Source organism: Paramisgurnus dabryanus, chromosome 5 (assembly GCF_030506205.2).
Source record: "Paramisgurnus dabryanus chromosome 5, PD_genome_1.1, whole genome shotgun sequence".
NCBI lineage: Eukaryota > Metazoa > Chordata > Actinopteri > Cypriniformes > Cobitidae > Paramisgurnus > Paramisgurnus dabryanus.
In genome coordinates, this window is record NC_133341.1 from 49,893,788 (window position 1) to 49,909,053 (window position 15,266).

The 15,266-nt window shown below is 38.6% G+C and overlaps 1 protein-coding gene across 2 annotated transcripts in view; it reads right to left on the minus strand.

Annotated features, from left to right (window-relative positions):
• Nucleotides 1-15,266, minus strand: part of taf6 (TAF6 RNA polymerase II, TATA box binding protein (TBP)-associated factor) — a 107,234-nt gene that overhangs the window by 85,577 nt on the left and 6,391 nt on the right. For both annotated transcript variants that reach the window (XM_065284626.2, XM_065284625.2), the window contains 5 exons: nucleotides 4,851-5,004; nucleotides 3,788-3,844; nucleotides 3,395-3,514; nucleotides 3,190-3,305; nucleotides 2,508-2,585 (listed from right to left, as the gene is read on the minus strand). In XM_065284626.2, the coding sequence (XP_065140698.1) occupies nucleotides 2,508-2,585; nucleotides 3,190-3,305; nucleotides 3,395-3,514; nucleotides 3,788-3,844; nucleotides 4,851-5,004 (525 nt within the window). The remainder of the gene's footprint in view (nucleotides 1-2,507; nucleotides 2,586-3,189; nucleotides 3,306-3,394; nucleotides 3,515-3,787; nucleotides 3,845-4,850; nucleotides 5,005-15,266) is intronic.

Consider the following 15,266-nt stretch of genomic DNA (forward strand, 5'->3'; position numbering starts at 1 on the left):
GAAAGGACTTCACTGAGGGAGAGAGAACAGAACGCGCATCATGTTAATTTTCTTCATTTTGCGAAAAGCACAACATTCAGTTTTTATTGAGAGTGGACAGAAAAAAACTAGACACTTTTACGTTTTAAATGATGTATAAATTATATCTGTATGTCCAAAATCAGCAAAGTAATCCAAGTCTCTTGGCGAAGTGACTGAAAAATTAAGGGCCCTATTTTAGTGATCTAAGCACATTGTCTAAATGGGCGTGTCGGAATCCACTTTTGCTAATTTAACGACGGGAAAATGGTTTGTGCACCGAGCGCATGGTTGACAAGGGTTGTTCATATTCTCCTAATGAGGAATGTGTATGTTTTGGGCATAACGTGCAATAATCCAATGAGAGTCTCAGCTCCTATCCCCTTTAAAGGCCAGTTGCGCTGGCGCTATGTCTAATCCGTATTTAGATAACGGACTTTGTAAACTGAAAAACTAAGTGGAGGAAGAAGACCCCCAGTTTAATATTAATGTTAAATAATTGTGTTGTTTTTCACTTGTATTGAAATTGTTAATTTTTTGGATTAAAACCTTAAAAACCAGTTTTCTTTAACTCATGGAAGTAAAAATAGCAGGCTTTTAATTGCTGTAAATATATGGCTATCCAATATCATCAAAAAACTAATTTACAAGTATGTAAGAAAAGGTATGTACTCTAAAAATTCTTTATTTGTAACAAACAGGAGATAAAGAATTTACAAACGTGCAGAAAGCCGTTTTAGCACCCAGACAGCGCCATGAGTTTTTTAAGCATTACTTAAAAATGTTTCTCATCTCACCATATCCACAGGTACTAGGGATGTTCACATTGACCGTTTAACCGTTAACCGAAGGTAAGAATTTATGACCAATTAACATCATCAGTTAAAATAAAAAAATATTTGTTAATACATGGTGCGTGTTGTCATGAGCCGACAGAGATTTCGCCACTTTTCTATCTTTAATTTATGAATGTCCTGTAAATGACACAAATGATTGCTCCCCTGACGGTCTGATAAAGTAATCATTTGTATGAGAAATCATTTGTATGCGTGTGGAGGCTGAACGGAGAGGCGCGCGTATCCGCACAAGATGACGCGGTCCGTCTCGCGCACATCCGGACAGACATTCGCTGATGGCCTCTGACCCTGACAAAAACATCTCTCTTTTTGCACAAATGGAGAAAGACGACGCAAAAGCAAAACTTTCTGAAAAGCGTCTTGCTTTTGAAATGACCACTGTGGTAGATAAAACAGAGACAATCTGCCCTTTTTGGATATTAATCCTCTGGACCGATCGCGTGCTTTTTATAATGTTGCGTGAATATCTGATATGATCAATTCAATCTGATTTGATGTATGAATCCTGGAGCTGTTGTTGATCTGTCGCTGCTGTTAAATGTTTTGTTTTTACTAGTTTACAGACAACCGTCAACTGTATTTTTACTCAATGACAATTTCATATTAAAATCTTATAAGTTAACGGTTAATGTTCGGTTTAGAAGCTACGGTTGTCGGTCGGGGAAATTAACTGATATGAGCATCCCTAACAGGTACAGAGTCATCATATACAATAAATCAGTGGGGTAGCATTTAAAAAAAAAACATTTAAAAACAGATGCATTTGTTTAAAGCACAGCATTTATTTACTTACCAGGCTGCAGGTAAAGCAGCTCTTTACGCCTTCTAACGTCTCATAATCGATCCTCATTTATGTCCAAGAGACTCAATAATAATCTTTTACATGAATGCTTTACTTTTTCATATTTAAAAGCTTTTTTATGCTGCTGCGCATCCATGTATGTGATAAGCAAACCCGCATTGTCATCCTGTTTATAGGCGCATATTTCTAACGCGCTCATTAAATAACAAAAACACTATTGCGCCGTAGACTTTAGACAAGGTTTTAGTTGGTCAATGGCGTACTCTATTTTAGTTGCCTCAAAATAGCAACACGCCAACAATGCGCCTGAACATATCTCGTTTTTAGATCAGAAAGCCCATGGGCGCAAAAATGGGCGCACATGCATTTGCTATTTAAACAACGTGGCACTAAACGTGAAAATTATCATTGCGCCGGGTTGAAAGTAGCAAAAAACACTTGCGTCGCGCATTGCGCCGGGTGTATGATAGAGCCCAAAGAATTTTCGGCGCCCGTGCCGCACACGATCCCAGAGAGTTAAACATTGATCATGTGCTGACTGAGTGAAATAACTTTTATTTAATCTCAAATATCAAATGGTTCGTGCTCATTAAAAATGATCACAGCAAACAGCATGTGCAAGGTTTGTGTACTGCTTGTCAATGACGGCTACTGCTCACAAACAGGCACAAGTGCAGGGTATGTGTGCTTGTCAATGATGGGCATTAAAATCCACCTGTGGGTTTGGATTCCGTTTGGGCCTGGTTATAAGTAACGCACCAAACACTTTAACATTTACTGACAGAGCTTAACTTACATTTTTAACAACAGTTAGGCAGGAATATACTCACGCCTTCAGAAATGAAGGTACTGAACCTTGGAAGCATCTGATACAGTCCTGGGTCTGTGGCTATGCTCTGCAGCGCCTCCTGGTGGCACATTATACAAATGTATAGACGTGAATTTACCACTAGATCTGCAAACAGTATACTGACCACTGCAATTTAAAATATTCACACACAGACATATAATGGATTATAGATTAAAGTAGATAACAGTGGACAGTCGGTTTATTTAAGAATTGCAAAATAATGTATTGTTAAAAACCACAATGTAACAACGGTAATCTGGCTGACATTCATGCAGCATAAGCAATGTGATCAAATAAAAACAACAACACACAGTCTACTGAAAGTTTGCAAATTGCTGAGCTTCTTCTAAGTTTTTTTAATGTTAGTCCAAAATTTCAGGTAACAAGACATTCCTAATTTTAAGCTATTGCAACAAAAATATGAGGACCAAATTTTGATGTAGAAGGTGACATTTTACTGAGATACTAGCTGGATTATGACACTGCAATTACATGCACGATTTGACAAAAACATACTCCAAATAAACAACTAAATAATTCAGTACAAACTTGTCTACTCCATTTTAAAGAAATATTACAAAATACAGTTTCATGAAGTGTACATTTTCACAATTTACTGGCCACTGAAAGGTGTGACAAGTTAAATTTGTACAAACACATACCGCTCTTTTGGCTTCACAGGAGCCCACACAGGCTTCAGTGATCTCTTTATAGTACAACTGCTGCTCCACAGAGAGCTCATGCGTGCTGCGTGGTTTCATCCGGAGCTTCTCCTTTCCTGATACCCCATGAGAGTGAAACGCAAGTAAAGTTAGAAAAGCAACAGTAATAAACTGTGAAGCATTTTTAGTAAACAAATTCACTAACCTTTTACTTCTGCTGAGGCTGCACCTTGACCCTTGGCCTGGATGGCACCTTCCTTTTCCTGTCCAGGTTTGACAGCTTTAAGAGGCTCTGTGGACTCTGCCTTCTGCTGCTCCTTAGGAGCTGAGAGAAATTGAGAGAAGGGCAACCACAATAAAATAAAAAAATAAAACTAAGTTTTGTGTTCTAATGGTTTATGTGTATATTCTCACTTAATTTTTTTATTCAACCTTTATTTAACCAGGAAAACCTCTCTGAGATTAAAAATCTCTTTCACAGGAGTGTCTTAGGAAAGATGAGCAGCAATACATTCAGTTAAAAAATACAGAGAGGCAGGAAATACAGGGAGGTCAGACAAATATACAGGTAAACAAATATACAAGAAAAGTCTCTTACCTGGGGGTGGGTTTTCTGGTATTGCTGGCTGGACACCATCAATACTTAACCAGTGAGCTGTAAAACACAATAAAATTACTTTGCATCTTGCTGATATATGTGACCATACTGAACATGTGTCCAATAAAGCAGTGAGTACAGTGGTGGTAATGTGCTAAAAAATAAATAAACTGTATCTAAATTAAAGGGATGGTTTCGGCCAAAAATGATATTAAACCCATGATTTACTCACCCCCAAGCTGTCCGAGTTGCATATGTCCATCGTTTTTCAGACAAACACATTTTCGGATATTTTATAAAATGTTTTAGATCTTTCAGTTGATTAAATGTAATGTTACGGGGTCCACCCATAGTCCACGACCTTCAAGTCCAAAAAAGTGCGTCCATCCTTCACAAATTAAATCCAAACGGCTCCAGGATGATAAACAAAGGTCTTCTGAGGGTAATCTGCGCGGTGTTGTTGTAGAAATATCCATATTTAAAACTTTATTAACGTAAATAACTACCTTCCGGTGGCGCCGCCATCTTAGTCGTGTCCGCATTCAGGATGAGAGCTTACGCAGCCTACGGAGGCTACTCTGCTGCTGCTCTGTGCCCCCGCCCTCCGAATTTGTCATATGTCACTAAGAAAAGTGCGTACACTACGCTAATACTCTCTCCTGAATGCGGATGCGACTAAGATGGCAACGCTACCGGAAGGTATTTATTTTAGTTAATAAAGTTTTAAATATGGATATTTCTACAACAACACCGCGCAGATTACCCTCAGAAGACCTTTGTTTATCATCCTGGAGCCGTTTGGATTTAATTTGTGAAGGATGGACGCACTTTTTTTGGACTTGAAGGTCGTGGACTATGGGTGGACCCCGTAACATTACATTTAATCAACTGAAAGATCTAAAACATTTTATAAAATAATCGAAAATGTGTTTGTCTGAAAAACGATGGACATATGCAACTCGGACAGCTTGAGGGTAAGTAAATCAAGGGTTTAATATCATTTTTGGCCGAACTATCCCTTTAAACAGCAAAATTTTGTTTCAGATCAAAAATGATTAAGCACCTTTGAGTGACACATCAAGTGGGACTCGTGGGAGGGGTGTGTTGATGATGTCACTGAGATCTACCTCCTTCTCTTCATAGAAGTGTAATTCTCTGCCCCCTCCACTTGCAAAGCGAAACGGGATAAACTCTTGAGATTGGAAGCCATACAGCGGCTAAAGAGACACATGCAATTAAAAAAAGGGCTTCCGACATAGTTTTTGTGAGTTGTTACCAGAGTACAATTGCCCACCCTCCTCTGGTGGTCTCCACTAGAGCATGTGAGCGGTGCGGAGCGGGAGCGGAGCGTTGAGTGGTGTGGTAATATTTCCATCAGAGCGCATTTCCGAAATTTCCGCTCCGCTCGCTCAATACGCTCAGCACCGCTCGCTCATCCCAGAATGCCCTTTGGTAATTTGTTAGTTCGAGACCTGTAAAAATGGCTAGCAACAAGTTATGGAGTTCAAATATTGTTTTAATGAAGTCGCCAGCCATATATAGAAATGAAAGAAATGAAACTAAGATGACAGAATAACTGTAGCGTTGTCTGCATCTAGATGCAGTTTTAATCTAACTGATCAACACAAATACAAAGCGCCATAATATGATATAAACTGATTGCTTACCAGCATTAAAACCACTTAAAATAAAAACCTTTATAGTTCTCCGCTCCGTGGATGAGGAAGCTTCAGCCAAAAACGCTGGTGCCTTTAGTATTAACTGACTGAACACTCTTCCCTGGACATATAGATATTATTTTTTTCATCAACAGTATCTACGTGGAACATTATAAACATTGATGATAATCTGCCGACTCGACTGATTCAGCCCGTCCTCTATTTTACAGAGAGTCCGCTTAATTAACGGCTTTTCTTTCGGTCCGCGTGAGCTTAACATTTTTGTCCTGTAATTTGTTCTCGCATAGGCTATATTTCTACATATTTTCGACCAAGTAACACTCGGGATAAAATGTAAGTCGTTTTAGATAGCATTTAGGGCTCTATCTTACACCCGGCGCAATGCAGCGCAATGCGCGACGCAAGTGTCTTTCGCTAGTTTCCACCCTAATTTTCACGTTTAGCGCCGCATTGTTTAAATAGCAAATGCATTTGCGCCCCCTTTTGCGCCCATGGGCGTTCTGGTCTGAAAACGAGGTGTGTTCAGGCGCATTGTTGGCGCGTTGCTATTTTGAGGCAACTAAAATAGACTACGCCATTGACCAACAAAAACCTGGTCTAAAGTCTAAAGTCAATGCAAACGCAATGTGTTTTATGTTATTTAAAGAGCGCATTAGTAAAATGCGCCTATACACGGGAGGACAACGCGGGATTGCTTATCACAAGGTACATAATGCACAGCAGCACAAAAATGCTTTTAAATATGAAAGATTAAAGGATTGAATGTAAAAGATTATTATTGAGTCTCTTGGACATAAATGAGGACTAATTATGAGACGTTAGAAGGCGCAAAGAGCTGCTTCACCTGCAGCCTGTTAAGTAAATAAATGCTTTGCTTTAAAGGGACACTTCACCTATTTGCATTAAGCTTTGTATAGTTAGAACCCCAGTCATGTTTTTGAATGGTTGTGCATAATTTCCTCAGTTGCCGCTGAGACAGGAGAAATACAGATTTCAGTGTTGCACTTCCTTCTTTCAATGATGTAAAAATCATCATTTTGCATCACTGAAAGAAGGAAGTCCAATATCTTTGTTGAGGGAGTGAGACAACAAACACCCCTTTTCTCAGTCAAATAGGCACCAAATTTTAAATGTATGTTACATTTCGACTACAAATATGACACACTTTCAATAAAGATTAAGGTTTCTACAGGTGAAATGCTCCTTTAAACAAATGCATCTGTTTTTAAATGTTTTTTTTTTAATGCTACCTCACGGATTTATTGTATATGATTACTCTGTACCTGTGGATATGGTGGGATGAGAAACATTTTTAAGTAATGCTTAAAAAAACTCTTTGCTAAAAAAACCGCTGTCCAAAGTGCTGAAACGTGAGGAGAGCCGTTTGTAAATTCTTTATCTCCTGTTTGTTACAAATAAAGTATTTTTAGAGTACAAACCATATCTTACATACTTGTAAATTATTTGGATAGCCATACATTTAAAGCAATTACAAGCCTGCTTTTTACTTCCATGACTAAAAGAAAACGGGTTTTAAAGGTTTTAATAAAAAAAAATAACAATTTCAATACAAGTGAAAAACAACACAATTATTTAACATTAATCTTAAACTGGGGATCTTCTTCCTCCGCTTAGTTTTTTAGTTTACAAAGTCCGTCATCTAAATAGGGATTAGACATAGCGCCAGCGCAACTTGCTTTTAAAGGGGATGAGAGCTGTGACTCTCATTGGTTTACTGCACGTTACCCCCAAAATACTCCCATTACAATAGGACCTACCCTTTTCGACCATGCGCTCGGCGCAAAAACCATTTTTCCCGTCGTTAAATTAGCAAAAGTGGATTCGGACACGCCCATTTAGACGTTGCGCTGTGCGCTTTAGATAATGCGCTTAGATCGTTAAAATAGGGCCCTTAAGCTTGTTCTGAAATGATGACAAATCAGTCTGACTAAAATGATCTATCCAGATTAATTTAGCCAAAATAATGATTTATTCGTTTTCATACTATATAGATACACGTTAATTTATCTACTAATATACTATTGAGAATGCCATAAATAAATACTCATGGCCTTCTGTATTGCATTCGTTTTGTACATTTACAGCTTCATAAATACTGTCTAATTTTAATTTCTTTAAGACACAGCTGTGTTCTGTATTTACTGATGCACTGTAAATTCGCACTTAAAAAGCCTTCTTGTTAAGAAATTGTTCTTCAATTTATTTTAGTTTTTTCAAATAATATATTTATATAATAGTATAGTTTGTTAATCTTTTTCTCATAAGGGGAACAAATTATTATAATATTTCGTAATTACTAATTACATTTATTATTACTTAAAATTGGGAATTAGTAAAACATGTGGATGTCGTGGAAACAAATTGTTAATTTGAATTATATCCGGAGCTCCGTATCAGTTAAACTAGGTCTAATAGCCAACACACAACTGTATATAACTGTGATTTATCAGCTAATACTTTAATTTAATGCATTTATCCAAGAACGTCAGTACAGAAAACAATTAGGCTTACTAAATTTTTTTATGTCGGAGCGGGATCTGAGCGGGAATTGGTTTATTTGCGAGCGTGAGCAGAAAGTTAACAGAGCGCTTGCTTGGGCGGTGAGCGACTGAGTGGAGCGCTTGAACAGTAGAGCGGAATATTTAGCGGAGCGTCACACTGCTCTGCTTCGCTCACATGCTCTGGTCTCCACTCACACTTTATGATCCTTACCCAAGTACACTTACATCATTAAAAGATGTGATTGTTTAGAAGAAAACTGGAAGATATGCACAACAGACTTCATTGTAATTCTCTCATGGCTTGAGTGTACCGCACCCTGGTATGGTAAGGAGCGCTCACACTAGGGCTGGACCAGAATATTCGAATATTCGTTCCATGGGTCGACATTCGATTTTCAGTTTTGAGATTCGAATATATTCAAATATTAATGCACAGCTTTTGCCAAGCAGGAAGTGCGCTTCACGCTCCCGCTCCCGCTCAATAGGTGGCGCAGAGAGACCAACATCCATAGCCAACAGCCACCAAACGCCACAGTGGAAGAGATCGCCTCGAACGTAAAGCGCGCTTCCTGCTTTGGCATTCACGCTAATAGTGTTGTAAATAACGTTCAGTTTCTGGCAAAAACTGATTGATTTGCTTCACAAGACGTCAATATGTCACACGGAGTTATGGGGGATTACTTTTGTATTGGATATATATGCTTTAGCGCTTAAAGTGTGCGGATCGGTTGACTTGCATAACGGAGCACTGGGGTTTCTGCAAAATATCTTCTTTATTGTTCTACTGATGAAAAAAACATATTGGATGGTGCAAGTGTTATAAATAAACTTAGTAATTATTATTATTATTATAAATAAACTTGATTTTGAAAGTATGCTACCGTTTTATTACAGTTTGTTGAACTTCGTTCATTTATTTTCGTTGTTTTATTTAAATAGCCTACCCTTTACGTTGTCAGTAATTACTGTGCTGTTAATTTCTGATACGGGAATGTTTGTTTGTTAGAAAAATGTTAGGCTACCTTATTAAAAGTATTGCTCTTGTGTTTTGTTTCACAAATGCTGTTCTCGCAGGACGCCGCTTCCGGCTTGCGCTGTTCGGTAGTATTTTTAAAGTTTATTAATTCTAAATGTGTCACATGTCCATATTGCACGAAATAAAGGCACTACACTGCCTTGGGTCCGCAGCAACACATCCACCAAATAATAAAACTGTAGACAGCAAGACACACACGCATACACACAGACACACAGAAAAATATGTTTAGCCCCTCCTTCCGAAGCTTCGAATATTCGATTTGATTTCTACTAGAGCTTCATAGCTCAAAAAATGGTATTCGGAACAGCCCTAGCTCACACTAGAAAAACAAAATGTACTTTGGGGGTCAACCAAACTCAGGTCCATTATGGTACACATATGGCGCTCCATTGCATAGTACCCCACGGTTTGGTTCAGTTTGGGTAGGGTCAGCTTACTTTTGAGAGCTTTTTCATTGGGTGCTGTACGTAGTACCCGATACTTTTTTCCTTACCACCTTGGTTGGGGTTCCAAGCAAGGTTATAATCGTTAACGAAAGCGAACAAAAAAACGAAAACTAGGTGGGAAAAAACATTGTTAACTGAAATAAAAATAAAAACGAGGCATTACAAAAAAACGATAACTAACTAAAACTGTAATGTGTGTCTGGCAAAACTAACTAAAATAAAATAAAAATATAGATTAAATGTCCTTAGTTTTCGTCTTTGTCTTTTATATAGCAAATAACGTTCAGCTTCAAATTCCTTTCCATGTGTCTCTCACTCACGCGGTGTCACACACACACATTCGCAAATTAATGACTCGTTTAAGGTGATTCCTTACAAGATGTTGCAAATAAATAAGTCTTTTGAGTCGATTCTTTACAAAGCAAACGGGCCAAACGTTTTGAATTGGTTCGCGAATCGGTTTAAATGAATTGTTTAGATCGCTGCAACAACTGAATCGTCTGATGCTGTTTTGCTTGTGTCTAGAAACACGCAGTACATAAAGAGTTGTATTACGTGAATATGAATTTACTAATCATTTAACTAAAAGCTAAACTTCACACGTGTACCCGCCATTATTTACGCGCGACCTGTTTGTCGTCAGAAACATTTAAACGCGCGGAACCTCCAGAAGCACTGTGAACACATGACTGAATGAAGAAAGTCCATCTATGATTGACGTCTGATTCGCTGTCTACTGTACTGTAAGTGCTCACAACACACGACATGAGATTCACAGCATAAGAAAAAATGAGTTATTTTCTAAAATCAGTTTGTATTTCATGTAAGTGTAAACTGTTGATGACCATCTTAGGAGATTCTCTGAGTTAACTTTAATATGCATAACTGAATGCAAAACACTGTCGGTTTACTTGTCTGATATTCCAGCTATAAGCTGTATACATCAACATTAAGTTTTCAGACAATACAGGCAAAAATTCTCAGTTTGCTGTGGAGTCAAGAAATGTCTAAACATTAAAAGATAAATAGACAAAAGTACAGAAATGTCACCTGTTTTAACATGCACACTATTCCAACTCAATAACACAACACGTTTGCAGTGTTTCCCATACATAGGCCCTACTTGGGCGGTGCGCCCAGGTAAATTGCGACCCGCCCAGGTAAAAAAAATCACTTTACGAATTTCCGTATTTTCTGAACTCGACTGGATGACCCGTGTTTTGGAGAGAGCGAGAGAGAGAGAGCGCGCGCGAGAGAGAGAGAGAGATAGAGAGAGACAGAGAAGGATATTCCCACAAGCCAACATCACCATCTCCACATTACTTCACAGGAAGGACTATCCAGCTGGTCTGATCAACAGTATAAACCAGAAGATCACCTCTGCATGCTCCAGCCTCACGGCAATCAAAGTTGCACACCATCCGAGCCTTACAACAGAGGACTTATACGATCACGTGCACCTAAGCCAAGAGAGTGTACGAATCTTTGCCAAAAACCTAAAAGATGTAGCTCTTGGTAGAAAGACACAACCCTCTTCCTCACAACATCATCGCCCAAGACCCAACAGCCATAACAGTAACCAGCATACGACCTCAACAAGGCATCTACAAACAAAAATCTCTCCCATCAGAGCAGAGCAAACAATATCAAAACAGACTGAAGGCCAACCAAGTACTTCTCCACTCAGCCTCAGTCAATCTACAAATATGGACACTTCTACCCATCAGTCAGAAGCTACCAACGGAGCAACACAGCCCATCTCACCATCACAGCAGTCCACATATGCTGAAATTACAAAGGGCAAACAACACACTGGCTCCTCAGACATTACAGAAGTGAGAAATCTCCTACACCTTATCTGTAAAATGCTAGCGTAAGGCAACTGGACTACCAAAACACCTATCTCTACCTCACAATGGCATCTTTTACTATAAGCTCTTGGAATATTCAAGGCCTCTACTCCTCAACCTTAGGGGCCAAAACTCTAAAAACAGAGTTCCTAAAAAACATTAATAATCAGGACATCATTATTCTACAAGAAACATGGTGCAGATCAGACACTGACACTCGCTGCCCTTCGGGATACATAGAAATTATATTGTCATCACTTAAGAACTGCAACGTGAAACGTGGAAGAGACTCTGGCGGCATTATCATTTGGTACAAAGAGACCTTAAAAAATGACTTATTTGTACAGAAAAAGGATTCAACACACATCTGGCTTAAACTCAAAAGAGGCATCATAGACTGCGATAAGGACCTTTATATCTGTGCAGCCTACATACCTCCATCAGAATCACCATACTACAAGGACAATCTCTTTGATCAGCTTCAGATGGAAACCAGCCATTTTCAGGCTGAAGGAAACGTACTGTTATGTGGAGACTTTAACGCCCGAACAGGCTCAGAACCGGACATTATAGACACTCATGGGAATAATCATATACTGAAAACAAACATGCATCTCATTCCCACTACTACAACACGAAACAACCCTGACAGTACAGTTAACAAAAATGGTAGGGAGTTGGTGTGTCTCTGTCGAGGTTTGGGCTTATATATGCTTAATGGTAGGATCCGAGGTGACTCTTTAGGTCGATTCACATACTGCTCATCTCTTGGTGCTAGTGTTGTTGACTATGCCATTACAGACCTAGACCCCTCCCTATTACGAGCATTTACAGTCAGACCACAGTCTACCTTATCAGACCACTGTCAAATAAACGTGTTTATAAAGAGAACACAACAAACTCATAGAAGCGAACAAAAGCCCTACAATTTGACCAAATTGAACCCAACATTTAAATGGTCCCCAAACTCTGAAACCGAATTTATTAGCGCAGTCAGCTCCAAAGACATTTCCAACTTAATTAATACATTTAAAACAACACAGTTTATGACTAATAAAATCGAGGTAAATGCTGCAGTACAACAAATAAATCATATTTATGAAAGATGCGCAATCAAAGCGAACCTACTCCGTACAAACAAAAAAACTAAAGTAAAATCTGGAGATGAAATCTGGTTCGATCATGAATGTAAAAGTAAAAGACAACGTCTCCGACAACTCTCCAACCAAAAACACAGAGATCCACACAAACCAGAAATAAGACAAAACTATTGCGAAGCACTTAGGGATTACAAAAATACAATTCACTACAAAAAACAACAACACCTCAATTATACTCTCAAAGAAATCCAAGACTCAATTCATAATAATCAATTCTGGGAAAAATGGAATAGCCTAAACAAAAAACAAAACCAGGACATACCCATACAAAATGGAGAATTATGGAAAGACTATTTTAAAAACCTATTCAGGGAAATCTCCTCAGATAGTCTTACACCTGATCAAAAAAATTTACAAACTAAACTAAAACAATTGGAATCCATCATTAAAAACAACCAAAACCCCTTAGATTACCTGATTAGCTTAGAAGAACTAAAAGAAGCACTAAAGAAATTAAAACCCAGAAAGGCATGCGGTTTAGACAACATCAGAACAGAAATGTTGAAACACAGTCCTGCAGCAATGCAAGAGGCACTTTTAAAAATGTTTAATTTAATCCTACAAACTGGACACTTTCCTGAAACCTGGAGTACAGGTTTAATACACCCGCTATATAAGAGCGGAGACAAATTTGACCCCAATAACTACAGAGGCATTTGTGTAAATAGTAATCTAGGGAAGACTTTCTGTGGTATCTTAAATGCTCGGATTCTGGCCTTCCTTACCAAACACAACGTCTTAAGTAAAAGTCAGATTGGATTTTTACCAAACCACCGCACCACTGACCACATTTACACACTACAGACGCTACTCAACCAACACGTTCATCATAAAAACAAAGGCAAAGTTTATGCATGTTTCGTTGACTTTAAAAAAGCATTCGACTCGATATGGCACGACGGCTTATACTATAAAATTCTACAATCAGGCATAGGAGGAAAAGTATATGACATCATTAAATCCATGTACTCAGAAAACAAGTGCGGAGTTAAAATCGGTGACAAAAGAACAGAATTTTTCAGTCAAGGGCGTGGGGTGAGACAGGGCTGTAACTTGAGTCCAACTCTGTTTAACTTGTATATTAATGAGTTAGCAGTGTTACTGGAACAATCCAGCACACCCGGTCTCATCCTAAACAACTCCGAGATTAAAGCTCTTCTGTATGCAGATGATCTGGTGCTATTGTCAGACACTGCACAAGGTTTACAGCAACATCTGGACCTGCTGGAGAAATACTGTCAAAACTGGGCCCTGACAGTCAATCTGAAAAAAACTAAAATTATGATTTTCCAGAAAAAAGCAAGACTACAGGATAACAGATACACATTTACTCTGGGAAACACTGCACTAGAACACACCTTACACTACGACTATCTCGGGTTAAAAATCAGCGCATCAGGCGGTTTTGGTCCCGCGGTAAATGCACTTAAAGAGAAAGCTAGACGAGCATTCTATGCCATCAAAGGCAAATTTAAACAAACAGACATTCCTGCTACAGTTTGGTGTAAAATATTTGATAGTGTAATAATGCCCATAGCTCTGTATGGTTGTGAGGTTTGGGCTCCACAATGCCTAACAGATTACTCCAAATGGGACAAACATCCAATGGAATCCCTGCATGCTGAATTCTGTAGAAATATTTTAAGAGTTCAGAGAAGAACCCCTACTAATGCATGCAGGGCTGAATTAGGCAGATACCCCCTAATAATACACATCCAAAAACGCTCCCTTAAATTCTGGTCACACTTAAACTCAAGTCCCCCGAACACACTTCAGTATGAAGCCCTTAAAACCCAAGAGAAGAGACCTAAAACCAGTCCCATCTGTCAACTGGCTCTAAAACTTCAGACCAGCACTAATGAACGCAAACAAACCACAATAAACCAAATCATTAAAGAAAGTCAAACTTTATATTTGGATCATTGGGATAATGAAAGTAAAAACCAAAGTAAACTAGAATGTTATCGGGCACTAAACAGAAAATACAGTCTGTCAGAATATCTCTCCACTGTTAGAGATGTAAAGCAGAGACGAATCCTCACTAAATACAGACTCAGTGATCACAGTCTGGCAATAGAGAAAGGCCGACATAGACAAACATGGCTCCCAAAAGAAGAGCGAATCTGTGTCCATTGTGACAGTGACGAGATCGAGACAGAGACACACTTTCTCCTTTACTGTGGTAAATATAAAGAGCTTAGAGAAAAACACTTTGACAAAATCTCAAAGCTCATACCAGAGTTTCATAGCTCTTCAGATTCAGATCAAATGAAGATGTTACTGGGGGAAGACAGACACCCATCAGCTGCTGCTAAATTCATTTATCAGTTACACACCATCAGAAATAATCCACAGCCCTGATCTTGTACAGTACTTTTATTTTACCTCTCATCTGCCTCCATAAATGTACATTTGTATACTTCATATGTTTATATTTCAAAGTCAACTTTATATTGTAAATATCCTCTGATTCTATTTTATTTTGCAGTAGTACTTCATCCATCACCCAGCACCTTAGCTTAATTGCACCTTAATGTTTGTTAATATTGTGTTATTGTATGTTTCTTGTTTTATGTATAATGCTTTGGCAATATTGTAAGTGACACAATCATGCCAATAAAGTTCTTTAAATTGAAATTGAATTGAAAATTGAGAGAGAGGTGGGGGCCGGGTGACCGTGAAGATGATGCACGCGTCATAAAATCATCATCCAGCGCGGCAAACTGGATGAACTGCAGCACATACGGAGCAGCCAGGGAACTACACTGCGACCAAAATGGTTG